Source organism: Antedon bifida, chromosome 3 (assembly GCF_963402885.1).
Source record: "Antedon bifida chromosome 3, ecAntBifi1.1, whole genome shotgun sequence".
Classification (NCBI taxonomy): Eukaryota; Metazoa; Echinodermata; class Crinoidea; order Comatulida; family Antedonidae; genus Antedon; species Antedon bifida.
In genome coordinates this window covers 34,504,645-34,518,979 of record NC_136228.1, presented here as the reverse complement: position 1 = coordinate 34,518,979, position 14,335 = coordinate 34,504,645, and the positions used below count along the sequence as shown (strand labels likewise).

At 31.4% G+C, this 14,335-nt stretch overlaps 1 protein-coding gene across 5 annotated transcripts in view; it reads left to right on the top strand.

Annotated features, from left to right (window-relative positions):
• LOC144838076 (nucleoplasmin-like protein ANO39) overlaps positions 1 to 14,335 on the top strand; it is a 37,297-nt gene that overhangs the window by 9,071 nt on the left and 13,891 nt on the right. For 3 of the 5 annotated variants that reach the window (XM_078693431.1, XM_078693430.1, XM_078693429.1), the window contains 3 exons: positions 2,464 to 2,495; positions 2,687 to 2,798; positions 13,135 to 13,200. In XM_078693431.1, the coding sequence (XP_078549557.1) occupies positions 2,464 to 2,495; positions 2,687 to 2,798; positions 13,135 to 13,200 (210 nt within the window). Of the gene's footprint in view, positions 1 to 2,109; positions 2,176 to 2,463; positions 2,496 to 2,686; positions 2,799 to 13,134; positions 13,201 to 14,335 lie in introns of all 5 variants that reach the window. The other 2 variants (XM_078693428.1, XM_078693427.1) reach the window with 1 other exon arrangement.

The following is a 14,335-nucleotide window of genomic DNA, read 5'->3' as shown; positions in this document are numbered from 1 at the left end:
CGCACAGAGGGGTATCACTTTTGAAATATTAACAAAATTCGAATAAGTAGTATGACTTTGATGGTAAATAAATCGTATTCACTCTTAATTAATACTTACGAAATTTATATTGTTTGAAAGTACTTATTTTAATCTATGTATAAGTGTGTTTACAATTAAAATTAATGAAGTAGTCGCCGAGAAAATGCGATTTTAAAACGGTTCTAAAATCCAGTCGAGCCGATTTCCAAACATAGATTACAAACGTATTGTGCATGGTAATTGTGCGAACTACATTTTAAAATGGTGCATGAGGCGTAAATCCCGTTCAGAATTTTAAAGATTCAACCATTATAATCCGGTGAATATTGTAGTGAGTAAAATATTGTACTGTGAAATACGCGCTAGTTTGTTGTGACGTTTTCCGTTTAATACATTATTGCACCCTATCAGCGAATGGTACGTTCCATATTTTGAACACGTTGTTTAGTTTTCCTCGCTCGAGTTCGGCCAGCTCGACGCGAGATGTGTGACAGCAGCGATGTCGGAGATTGACATGTCCCTTTCCGTCGTAGAATATCTGGTTTTACGCATTAATTTAACAACTTAAAATTGGTGTAATGTGCGGAAGATTTATTATGCAAGTATACAATGCAAATGCGTTAGGTTTAAATGTACCGAAGAAATTTATTAAGCTAATTTATCAACGTTACATTTGACTCTGTATACGGCGGCCGAAAGTCATTAACTGCGACCGAAATACTTTTACGGGAGCGACTGCTGATCGCGAGTAAGCCGTTACTTGGCCTAAACTTTAGCTCCGTATTTCAATTTAATAACGTACTTACGGTTAGAAATACGAAAAGAAAACCATTTTTATAATGTTATATATACTATTCATGTAAACATTAATTGTTTTATTAACATTGATTATTTTAAATGAGTTTATTTTGACCCATTGTGTGTTTGCCTATTAAAGAGAGCATCTTAGCCCGGCTTGGATTTGGTGTCATAATCATACAGCCCTAAAATCTTGTTTTACGTATTCAAAAGTTATATATAATTTAGTATTTATGATTGAAATTATGAATATAAAGTATATTAAAATAATATAATAATCATACTTACCTAAAATTAGTGTGAAAGAAAGGAAACAGTACACACAGTTTTTAACATACTTTTTCATTTTTTTTTATAATTTTAAATTTCACCATTAAAAAAATATTTTTTTTTCATATTACACATATCAAATATATTCATTAATGAAATATACACTACATTCTAACAAGTACAAAAAAAAATTAAATGAATTAGTACAGTAGTTCAAAAGTTACAGATCATTGAAAAATTGCAGTTTTTTCATTTTTTAGAGAATTCCAGCAAAAATGGGCGCAAAATGCTTTCGGACCAATAATTTTAAAAATAGGTTCGTTGAGACTCCAAAAAAAATAGAGTTGTACAACTCTGTGATATCTATAGGTTTAAAAAAAATCAAAACTTTTAACTGATTATTGTAAAAGTTATAACCTTTTAAAAATGCTTCCAATTTTAACTGCAAAAAACACCATTTTTAGGCAAAAAATCGAGTATTTTTTTACCATTTTAAATAACCATAACTTCAGAACGGGTAATCGGATTTCAATCATTTAAATTGCAAAATGCTAATTACATTAAGTGCTTTGTGGTTAACTGAAAGAAAAAGTAAAAAAATTAATATAAATTTTTTCATTGGGATACCTATTTTCAGCATACTTTCAAGCATACTCTTAAGCCTTGTCTACACTATCAAACCAGTTTGACAAAAAAAGTGTGATGTACCCAAATATGGTAGTGATACGACATCATTTCCATATATGGGCACATCACATTTTTTTGTCACATAATGTTTGATGGTGTGGACCTTCAAGTATATTCAAAATAAACTACTTTCCTGAAAGAAATTATTTTAAAATTTGATGATACATAAGTTTACATTGCAACAATCATATTTTTATTTCTCTGCCTGTTTACATTTACATTATAATTTAGCTTTTTTTGTTTATTTTGCATCTGTCGTTGGAGCCAGCTACTGTTCTTATTTCTTTGGATTATTATATATTTTTTTCTTAAATATTTAAATTTCTTTATCAGCCTAAAGCAGTGAAAAATGATTCCAAAACAAGTGAGGAAAATGAAGATGACGATGATTTTGAAGATGTAAATATTAAAGATGAGGCTAGATGTGATATATATAAAATGTGTTTATTTGTACTCTCATCTGTTGTCATTCTTAATCATCATCTGAACTAACACTTTTTGACTTGATATTGATGTTAATAACTTTAGGATTGAATTGTTTTGTTTTTCCGTTATGTTTTATCTTTGCATGAGACAAGCACCATTATTTCCACTTGTTTTGTGGACGAAATAATAATAATAATCTTATCTTATCTTGAATCAAACAAAAATTTGGCTATACAATATGACCCATTTATTTTCTTTCAGATGGAAGATGACGATGATGATATCGATGATAGGTATGTTTACAAAATACTTGTTCAACTTTTATTTTAAATGTTAACAAATCTTGTGTTTACTTAAATTTTTTTTTGGTATCAAAACATCAACTGATCATGAATTGAGATAAACATGTTTTTATATGATTTTAGTGAACTCTTTTAGTTAATATATAGAAAAATAAAACCTAAAAAAAACTGTTTGTTTTTAGTGAGGAAGATGATGAAGATGACGACAATGAGGAGGATGATGATGAGGAAGAAGAAGAGGAGGAGGAGAAACCTAAAGCTGTAAAGAAGAAAAATCAAAAAGAACAAAAAAAGGTAAAAAAAAAAAAAAAAAAAAACAGAATGCTTGAAGATTTATTTAAAAGTAATCATTATGGTGATTAAAGGACAGATACACATATTTAGTTTAAAAAAATAGATGTCTACATTTTAAGGTTGATTGTTTTGTACTTTTGAAATTGTGTAGACCCATAATCTCACTAAATCACTTAAAAATTAGAATATTATGTAAACCTGCAGATTGTGTAATAAAAACAATAATTGAATGCTTTTTTATTGTAATAGCGCCCTCTCTGAGACATTGCTAAATAAACTTTTTTTCATATTGCTAGTAATTATATATCCGTCTGCAACCAATTGTATCCGTAACAACAATGTAATTGTGTTTTAAAATATTGATTTAAGGGAATTGGAAATGTCAATATTTAAGGTCCTTTTTCACTTCCTTATTTTCATACACCTCTGACATGTGTACCCCGACAGGAAACATTTTAGGTTGTCGCAAATGTTTGTTGATGGTTTTGTTTTATTTGATAATCCTGAGTGATTCATTAATTTGTGTTTCCCCTCGTAACACTCATCGCTCAGTAAATCAGGTACAGACAAGATGGGTGTTCATAAGGGCACAGTAGGCTAAAAGACAGGAAGTCATAACAAGGCCACCAAGGAAGCTACAGGGCCTAGCATTTTTGTTTTGCTACTGTTGAAAAATGATCTGTTTTTAATAACTGTAGCCACTTTTAAAGCATTTTAAATCACTTTAATGTATTTTAAGGGTATGTGTCATTTTTTAATCCTTCACTGGATTACAATAAGGGTTACAAGATGGGTAACAACTGTTGTTAAAAACAGTCTATGTTATGCATCAGTAAAAGTACACATTTTATCATTTTAATACCACCTGTTTATGGATGCATGCCTTATCTTCTCTGTTTTCTTTGACGTGGAAGAGCACCATCAACGCTTTTTGCGGATATGGTGCTATAAAAATCTACATTATTATTTTAGCAAAAAATGTTATAACAACGTTCACAATATTTCATCTTATAATACCTTGCCATCCTCAGACCTCAGAACTGTTTTACCCTCTAAAAGGAAGGATAAGTGTACACAATCTGTTTAAAGCCAAATTTACAATGTCATTATCATTAAACTAGGCCTGAATATTTGTTTTTTTTATGCAAAGTTTGTGAATTGTCAACCAAAAATGACTCAAAACTGTTTATTTAAAAAAATGTAACATATTTTTCTGATGAATAACAATATTACATAGATATTTATTTATATAAGCTCAAAGCGGATCAACATTGCTAATTCAATATGTACTTGAAGTGTAAATAGACCCACATCTAACTTGATCCTTTAATAATACATTTAAACCACATATAAATTATTTACTTTGTACACTTCCAATTTACAAGTTTTTGTGTGGGATTTCTCATTATGATTTATTATTCAATCAATTACACAAGTCTATTTTTATTTTATTGTTGGTGGTCGTTCAGCTTTATTAGAAAGTTTCGGGAAAAGTGAATTTGTCCGGTAAAGGGATGTAACCCCCACAATGACTAGCATAAATCTATATAAATTTAATTCAACACCACTTTAAGGTAATTCGATGATGACAAATTAATCAATTCATTTACTCTTATTTATTAGCCGAGGGATCGTAAATTCCCCTTGTGGTTGCGAAGGGGAATGCCAATGTTTATTAGATCCTATTGATATAAATAAAATGTTTATGAACCAATTACTGACAAGTTTATGTGCATTAAATTTCTACACTTTTTGATGGATTGGAAGTTGTTAATTGTCTTGTGGTTTAGTCTCTTAATTATTTGCATCAACAGATGAAAAGATTATTCAATAATGTTGATTTTAACTTATTTTCTGCTGTGTCATTTCTTATCAAGGAAATTCTACTTTAAAATAATTCTTTATAATATTTAGCATAATGATTGCCTCACTCTGGAGGAGTGTTCTCTTTGAGTAAAGTAGTAAGAAACATGGGCACTATGCCGAGGTTTATGTTATTTTTTATAATGCCGTGGTGAATAGATTACATAGTTGTCGTCTGCATACAAAATCTCACCTAACATCATCCATGTTTTTTCAAGAATGAGTACCGAGAAAACATGACACTTGCTGTAATGTTATTTATTTATTTATTATTATTACTTGTATAGCGCACATTTATACAATATTTAATTATAATCAGCGGCGCTTCACATCAATCGGTATCGTAACATTGTTTGAAATATAGTGCCTTTAAATGTTTTTTAAACTGATTATAGTTGTCTAAATGTTTAATGTGAATTGGTAATCTGTTCCAAATGTTGGGTCCCGCTACGGCAAACGAACGGTCAGCAAATGTCTTTCGTTTAGTTCGTGGGATTGCCAGGTTAACATTGCTGGTGCTTGAACGTGTACTGCGAGAAACATTCCGCACAGTAAGAATATCTCTCAGGTAACTTGTTACTGTAACATGTAACACACTTGAGCACTCCTGAGTGGTACTGTATGTGCGCTATATAAATATTAGGTCTGACGGAGTATAGGACACAACTAGCTTGATTTCCACATCCTTATGGACTATACCAACTTCATTTTGATTAAAATGTTAAAATTTTGAAACCATATCATTATGTCTTATGTGGCCTTGCCTATCTTTTAGAGCATTTCTTCATCACACCTTTAATATACAATGGTTAAATTTCAATCCCTTACATTTTTAAAATCTTTTTTTTTTATATCAGTAAAAAAAGTTGTATTTCAATAAATTTATTATTTAAACAACTTGTTTAATAAAGAACTTCTAATATACCATGTCTTTTAATACCTATAACTATTAGTAAAAAAAAAAATTTGATCAATAAAGTAGTTATTGTTACCGAGAACACTTATTTAGTATTTAAATTTTTAATTCTATTTTCTATGAAATTATTTTAATTGGCCGACAACTATATTATTAAAACGGATGTTCTTATTTTATGCAATAGAATAATTGATGTGAATTATTTGTCTCTTCTGCATCAGTGATTCTTAAATTGCATACAACATTGAAAACAAATTGTCATCAATTGGCCGCTAATCCCAGCTTCCTTATTGCGTTGTTGAACAAATAATTTGAGGTCATCTAGGTCATTTCTAAATCGTCCGCCGGCCTTAAATGAATTTTACTTTTTTCTATAATTTATTCGGTTGAAATTGTATTTTCCTGCCCTTAGTACAATCCTTTCCATTTCAATGTTTCATGCGGGTCAAAGTAAACATTTATTTCTTTTCTAATTTCATAATAATAAATTACAATATTTCAAAACAGCAAAGCCTCTAAGAGTCGGCCCATTTCTTTTTTTTTGGAATCTTAGATCTTAAAGGGGGGTTCCGGGTTTAAAATGAATAGTAAAAAATGTAAAATATATTTGTTTGTCTCTTGAACGGTAAAAGTTTCAATTTATATAAGCGCCCAGTGAAGCAGAACGAAGGCTGTGAAATGAGGCCAGATTACAAGTGCAGCTACGGCGATATGACACTGTGTTACAGAATAGGAAATTCGTGAAATGGTCAATCTTCCGACGACTCGTTATCATTAACCATATCAATTACTTTTGTAAAATTATACTTATCTGATGTAATTTTAGTCGGTCTTCCCATTTATGAAGTCAATTTTCTATGAAAATTTATCAAAACAGTGAAAACTTAGATATGTTTGCACTTTACGTTTGCCGATTTTCGCACTGACTTAGGGAAAGCCTTCAAAATCAATGAAGTGTAACGTATACATTCCTGAGCGAGGAGAGCGAGACGACGATACACGTGCTCTCTCTGCCCATGCCTGGCATCGTCACGTGATAAGCAGATACAGTATACAATACCAAACTGGTCGGGTCGAGTATACCCCGTCTATAATCACATGAACGATGTACAGTATTTGATTGAAGGTCGACTCGACCTACCGGAATGGTATAGATAATATAGCTCGAATGAGAGAGTTGGAATATTTGTAAACATAAGTATTGCTAATTTTAACAAGTGTAGCCTATAGTAAAAGGCCTGGTAGTATCAATTCGCATAGGGTCTACTACACTAGCTAGCTCAATTTTTAACTGGGCCGGATCGGCCAGGTCTCCTTCCTACTACCTGGTCTACTTGCTTGATGCAGTATCCGCTTTTTTGGAGAGTAAACTAGGCCTACGATCGGGACACCATAGGCATACGTGCGGACGGCGATCGGACCTTGTTTTGCCTCAATATTTACAGCCGATTTTGTAGAACGTTTTAGGTTTAGATTGTTTGGTTGATAGGATGGGTTTGGATCCACTGAGTTTTGTTATTTATGGGCCAATCGTTTAGTAGTACTAGTAGGCTAGCTAGGCCCATGATGGGCCCCAATGTAAAACGTAGGGTAGCCATCGTGGCATGGAATCCCTAGTCAGAATGGCTCTCACCCATGACAAAAAATAATTTAGGCTAGGCCTAGCCTAGTACTTGAAGCCGATAATACGATCTGTACTATTCGAGGTATAAAAATAGTATAACTGTATACAATCTATATATAATCTGTACTAAATTTTGTATTTCATTAAATGTCAAATAAATATATGCTACTACTGTTATTATTACACTTTAGGCCTAGCTTAGAAAATCTACAAAAAATGTATTTCACAATGATCGGGTGGTTGTCGTTTGACAGGGGAGAGGGATGTAAATTAGTTGACAAACACACTGTACATGACGTCGCGAGTTTGGAATCCACTGATGACGTGATTTTGTGAATATCTCATGAATATTAATGAGCTTCCCTAAGCTGCTAAAAAACAGACTTTCCATGAATTTACCCTAAAATGGATATGAAATTTAATTTTTTAAATTTCTCGTTATTACTTCTTCATTCTGACATGTCTATATTGTTATAATATTTTTTATTTAATAAATAAACGATATTTAAAAGCAATTTTAAACCCAGAATCCCCCTTTAAGAGATCCTGATCAACTAGATATCAAATAATGTTCCAATAGGTCTGTTAATATTCTTGAAAGTTTTATATCATTCTTGAATCTTAGATCTTAAGAGAAAGTGATATCTTCCTTTTCAACTAGATATCAATTAATGTTCCAGTAGGTCTGTTAATATTCTTGACAGTTTTCTATCATTATTCATAATCCATTAGTTTGTTCTGGTATGTTTTCCTAGTTAATGCATTACATTCATAGTTTATAGTATTTGTGGTAAAAGTCATGATTCATACCGGAATGAAATGTTTTTTTTTTACTTAAATAATAATCATTTGGGAATCTAAAAATAACGTGAAATAGATTAATTTTAAACTTGAAATCAAATATTAAGGATATTTCCTAATAATATTCATTCCTCAGATTAAAAATTGTTTAAAATAACAAATTGGCTTTTTGTGTTGTAGAGATAGGGAAGAAGAATAGAAAAAAAGGGGGTGGAGTGTGGGGTAGGTCTGTCCTTTGCTATTCTTTCCATTTCCATCCAAGAATTGTTCAAATCAATGTGATGTTGAACTTTATGATGTTTGATGTTCATTATGTTGTTTTAATTACGATAATGGTAATTGAATTAAGGATTCATGTCAAAATTGATGTATTGTTCTAACGTACAGTATATCAATTAGGCATTCTGTTAAATTATATTGATTTAAACTGCAGAAACTATAAACTAATTAATTTTGATATTGATAAAATATTTATGTAAAAAGTTAGAATCCGAGTTAAAACTTTAATCTTCAGCGTGATTTCTCCCCTAAATTGGTGGAGGTGGTTAGAATGGTGTTTTCATGTAAAGTTTCACCTTGCACCTATATTTTGTTATTAACTTTTTTTGCTTTCTCTACATAAATAAGTCAGGATATTTACTAATAGTCATTCTAATGGACTCTGTTTGTGGGTTAATGAATACAGTATGGGCGCTAGTCTTAACGGTTTTTTTATGGCCCTGCAATTAACTCATTTTCTCGCTTAATGTAGCACTTATTGGGTGAAGTTATTGCACTGTTTTGTACCCACTTGGGAACTAAATACTAATAATAAACCTAGTTTGTTTGTTAATCAGAAAAGTTTGATGTCATATTTGTTCACAAGATCTTGGTCTACCCCGTTAATTCTCAACAGAAGTGTGTGCATATGTCGTGCAAATTAAAAATAATTTCTCCAACGATTTATAGCCTGTTGTTGCATTGTCGAACAGGACTTAACGTTTCAGATCAAAATCGCATTTCCTGATCTGAGTTTTTTCTGACACTGAAGCCTCCCAGCAATGACATTACCCCCACGGCTGTGATTGGTCAATCTCTAGTAACTGCCCGAGAATCGGCCACTCCAGACTATTCCCAGGGTACATTAAGGCTGTCAATGCAAAACATACTTTGTGCTTTTTGTTTATCAGCACTTCTTAACTGGAAACAGAATTGTGCAGTTTTGTTCAATTACTATTTCCTTCGTAGTTCAACCAACTCCTTATCTTGGTATTAGAAAAATGAATTCTTTCAATGTGATTCCCTATCTTAATCATTTTTGTATCACCTTTGTATCAGCAATTCAACAAGTGAATTTGGGAGAAAAAATAACTAAAGAAAGTAAACAATTAGCATCAATTTGTCTTAGTTTTAATAAAGTGGTATGTAATGTGCATGTTATCACTCTTGATTATTTTTACTTACGTCAGTATCATTTTTTTACATCCACCTGTTATTTTTTAAATATTTTAAAGCAAAACTTACCTATGGAAGAAATGTGTAACCACAATTATTCTGTACATAGATTATTTTAAGCCTAAAGCGATTGGAAATGACCATAATTCAGGTTCCATCATCAAGCCTGACCAGAAGATATCTGCTGAGGCTAGATAAGTAATAAAACCCAGTCATTCCTCTTATTCCACTCTCTGTTAAAGCGGCCTAGAAATGAAAGTGAAATGGGGAATGCACTTCATAGGTTCTTGCTGGTTTTGATGGAAACCAGATATTTTCTCCTTAGGATTGTCTGATGTGCTTTAGCCCTAGACACCACACTTTATGGTTAGGGTTGTCCAATGTGTGTGTTATACGGCCTTAACACGTTGAAACACCGGTTCTCGTCAGATCACCGAAGTTAAGCAACTTTGGGCCCGGTTAAAGCTTGGATGGGAGACGATCTGGGAATACCGGGTGCTGTATATGGAGCTGGGGTCCCATTAGGCAATTGAAATCAGCACTGCTGACTCTTATGGCAGCCCCTGCATCTACAGTAGTATCTGCCTCAGACGTATTGGCTTATGCCTCTCCTCTGGTTAAGGTGGGCACTGGATTAGAGAAGCCCTTGGTCAATGTTGGGACCAACCAAAGGTGCTTTAAACAGTCCTAGTCATCATTCAAGTGAATGTAAGACTAATTGCTAACTAAAAAAAATGTCCAATGTGCTTTAGCCAAGACATCACACTTTTTCCAAAGCCTTTCATTTAGACTTGTATTTCTTTTTCAATTATAAAACTATTCACATTTTTTTTAAATTTTGTTTAGTAAAGTATATTTTTTTTCATTAAATATTTATTTTTAAGACCGCTTTTGTGCTTTTATTATTTTTAGTAAGAGTAAGGTACTTATCAATTGACAGTGAGCGTGTGAACTTTGTAAATTAGCGGAGAGCACAGTTCACACCTTAGCAATTAGTGTGACCGTTGTACCTAGGGACTTGAGCCTGATGACCGGAGAGGAGATTGAACTTAAGGCATTTAAATGTCTTCAGATATAAAATGACTTGCAGTAGGTGTAATAGAAGGAAGGGAGAGTGATTTAGAAGTTAGCGCTGTCAGCTGACACTTATCAGAGACTTGGACATAATCTTGGGGTTATATCTAGACCGTGAAGGAAGAACTGAAGAATTGGTCGCTGGTCAACAGATTGTTCACATAGCTCATGTTCTTACATTGTATCTATGTTGAGTTTTTAAAGGATTTATTCATATCATTTATACAGTAAAATTCCTGCTTTAGGACACCTCTATTAGATACGTAGACAGACGTAATGGCTGCCGATGACCCTTAGAGGAGAAGAATGTTGTTGAAAAGATGTAACATCTAAGTCCACAGCGCCTTTGATCACTTGTTGCTGGAATTGGCGCTTTACAAATTCGTATATATTATTATTATTAATGGGGGTTCTACTGTATTTAAAATATAAAAACTTTAAAAGATTGTAGAAGTTAATTCCATTCAAAAATTGCGCATTTGATTTTTGGTCATCATAAGCCACAAGGACAGCCAATTGTACAAAAAAAAAATGCAACCGTAGTAATTTATCAACTAATTTAAATGTGTGTATGTCTTACTATTTTTTTCCATATCTATTTCCTTTAGTCTGATAAATTTTGATTAGAAATTTGTTTTTCTACGAACCTGTAAATATGTCTATAAAGTGACACGTTTGTGCATCTGTCGTAATCAAGTAAAAAATGTTGCCATTTTGAATTAGAAACATTACGACTTCCTTTCAGAATTGTACAGTAAGCTTCCTTATATTTGATGTCCTTTGTGTATTTGTCCCAAGACTCGAACACTAACCCATGAAGGAAATGTGCCGCAGAATGAGCAAATACATTTGGATAATACACATTCTATGTGTCTTATGATATCATAGGGTTATGTCATTTACTACACAATATATATTATTTCATTCACATTTATTTGAAACAGTCCAATAAAAAAAACCCAAGCATACATTTACAGGGATTGGAAATAGAATTAAAAGTTGTCTTTATACGTCACCAACCCCTAAACAGAAAAAGACAAATAAACAGCTTCTTGACAGTGACATATCATTTGCTAATGTTAGATATATAAATAATAATCATAAAAATTTCATAAGTGTTTCAGATATTTTATAAAAATTTAGCTATGGCACATTATGATATGATGATGGTTTGCATCAAAGATGAGGATTGTTGAGATACAAAATTCTTTATTAAAAACTGTCAGGTAGTATTTGCAATTTGATATATTTATGAACAAAAAATTGTTTCATTTAATCAAAGATGTGTTGAATGAAAGGATTATAACCTTACTTATAATAAACCTAAACAGGATGGATTTCAAAAACAAAAATTTGCTGTAAACCATAAAATATTACTTTACGCATAGAGGTTTCCGGCGTTAAAATTTAACTTTAAAAAATGTTTTAGGGTGGGATGAAGAATTTGAAGGTGGGTATCGCCACCCAGTTTCATCACGCACAATTACATCTACTACGCTGACTACTTACTTAATCTTGTGGATTATGTCCAGCCTCTTGACAAATGATTAGCGGATATGCAATCTGTCAGTCATGGAAAATGAACCGCTTCCACAGGGAATGTATATGCCATTGGGATGCTTACATTTGTTAGTACATTTAATAGTCTTGTTTAGATAATTGGCACTGGTCTTATATTAATAACATCAATATTTAATATAATTGACTGTCAATGTATAATATTACTAGTTAAGTATTAAATCAAATGTCATTATAATAATTCAGTCTATTAAATCAAATAGTTAACTAAGTCCAGCATGATGGTTTAAATCCGTATAAGAGTCGAGGGACTGTGTCAATTGACAGTTCATATTAAATTATGTTGCTCTAGTTGATAAAATATTAATTTAGCCAAATATCTTATGTATTTATTACTCATGCATTATAGTGCATAGTTTTTTTTCCCGTTTTTTGTTCTTAAAATAAAGTCTATCCACAATACAAATAAATATGGAATTTAAATGTAAAAAAGATTAAAAAAAATGTTATTACTTTTATGTAACTGTTAGTGTTAGCAGATTTTAATTTTTTATATTTTGTTTAAATTTTAAATCCAATATTGCAAATGCTATACTAACTCAATATGATTTACCTGTAAATGTAGAAATAGTATTTTATATTTATAGGTATTTTTTTTTATTAAAATTTTAAAATCTATTTAAATGTATGATAAATTTATTTTTATCCTGTGGCACTCACTATCACTGTTAATTTAAAAAAAAATAATTTAAATTTCCAAAAATAGCGAAACAACCTTGATATTACGAAATGTCATTTTATTAATATCTTACATAATTTGATATTCTTCTATTTATACATGTTTAATTTGCAAGTAATGTCGACTTTTACAAAATGCTTATGATATTTCACACATGGTTTCTGATATGATTTAATTAATTTTCTTAAAAGTTAATTATAGAAATGAGACAATCAATAAACAGGATATTAAAGTGTTTTCCCATTTCCGCTTTTAATGCCTTGTAGGTTTATCGTTATTCGTGAATTAAATAAAATGAAAAACTGAGGCACAATAAATGAAAGGTTTATAAAAAAATTGATAAATTCAAATGTCTTTTGTCTTTTAGAATACAAAGATGAATGGTAAAGCATCAAAAACAGAAGTAAAAACTCCAGGAGGAGGAGATGCTAAGGTAAGCTAGTATATGGGGCATAGAAGGTAAAACTTTGACAACATTAGAACAGTATAGGGGGTTCAAACTGTAACATTCGAGTGGCCGAGCGGTTAATTGCGTAGCCATAACATCGGCAAGGGTTCGAGGCTAACTTGTTCCAAGTCTTCTCAGATAAGGACTATAAACCGTAGGTCCGGTGTACGCATCTAGCTCATGGACCTAGTACATCTTTCCAGACGAGTAGGGGGTTACCCCGGTATACAAGTACACAAGTACACTCACAGCCACTGATCATAACTAGGCCCAGTATAAATAAATAAAAATAGCAAATTCATGATTGACATAACTGCTAAATTGTATCAATATAGTACAGGTACAAGTTGTATGTTTTTGACAAGTGGTTTGATCACTATAAACACAAGTAATATTTGTTATAAAAGGTGTTGGCTATCAACCATCAACTATTCTCCCTTCCTATTTCACTGAGCTAGTCAATACCAAACCAATAGTCTATGGAAATTAAGACTGGAAAAAGATAAAAATTATTTTTGACATATTAAACATTTCTTGAGGAAAAATATTTAATAAGATACACTATTAAACAGTTGTGGCATGGTTTTTAAACCTAATAACTCTGTAAGAGCCAGTATTTAAATCAAGCCTTAGATTTAGTAGTAAAGCAATTTAATCTTTGATTTATTTTTAACCATTAGTTTTTGAAAAAAGTAGTTGAAATGATGATTTAATTAATTACTAATATATTATGAATATTAATTTGCTATCCAATTTATATATAGGCCAAGTACACATCCTGAAATAAAACATACGCAGAATTTTGCCATTTGAATGATTTAAGTAGATTTCTTATTCTAATGGGATTGCAATATTTGACCGTAAATAAATATTATTTTAACCCGTCACCGTCTCATTTAATGTTGCTCTGAAAAAAAAATCGGCAGAAATCTAAACATTTATTCTCCTGTGAGTAGAGATTAATCTTATCTCTTTTTCTGCTGAATATTTCATTTCTTATTGGCCTTCAAAGTTATTTCAAAATGTAATTTTGGTTTTAAATTTTTGATTTGTCAAAAACAATTAACAAACTCATTTTTAGATATTTGAAAGGAAAACACATAAAAGCCAAAAATATTGT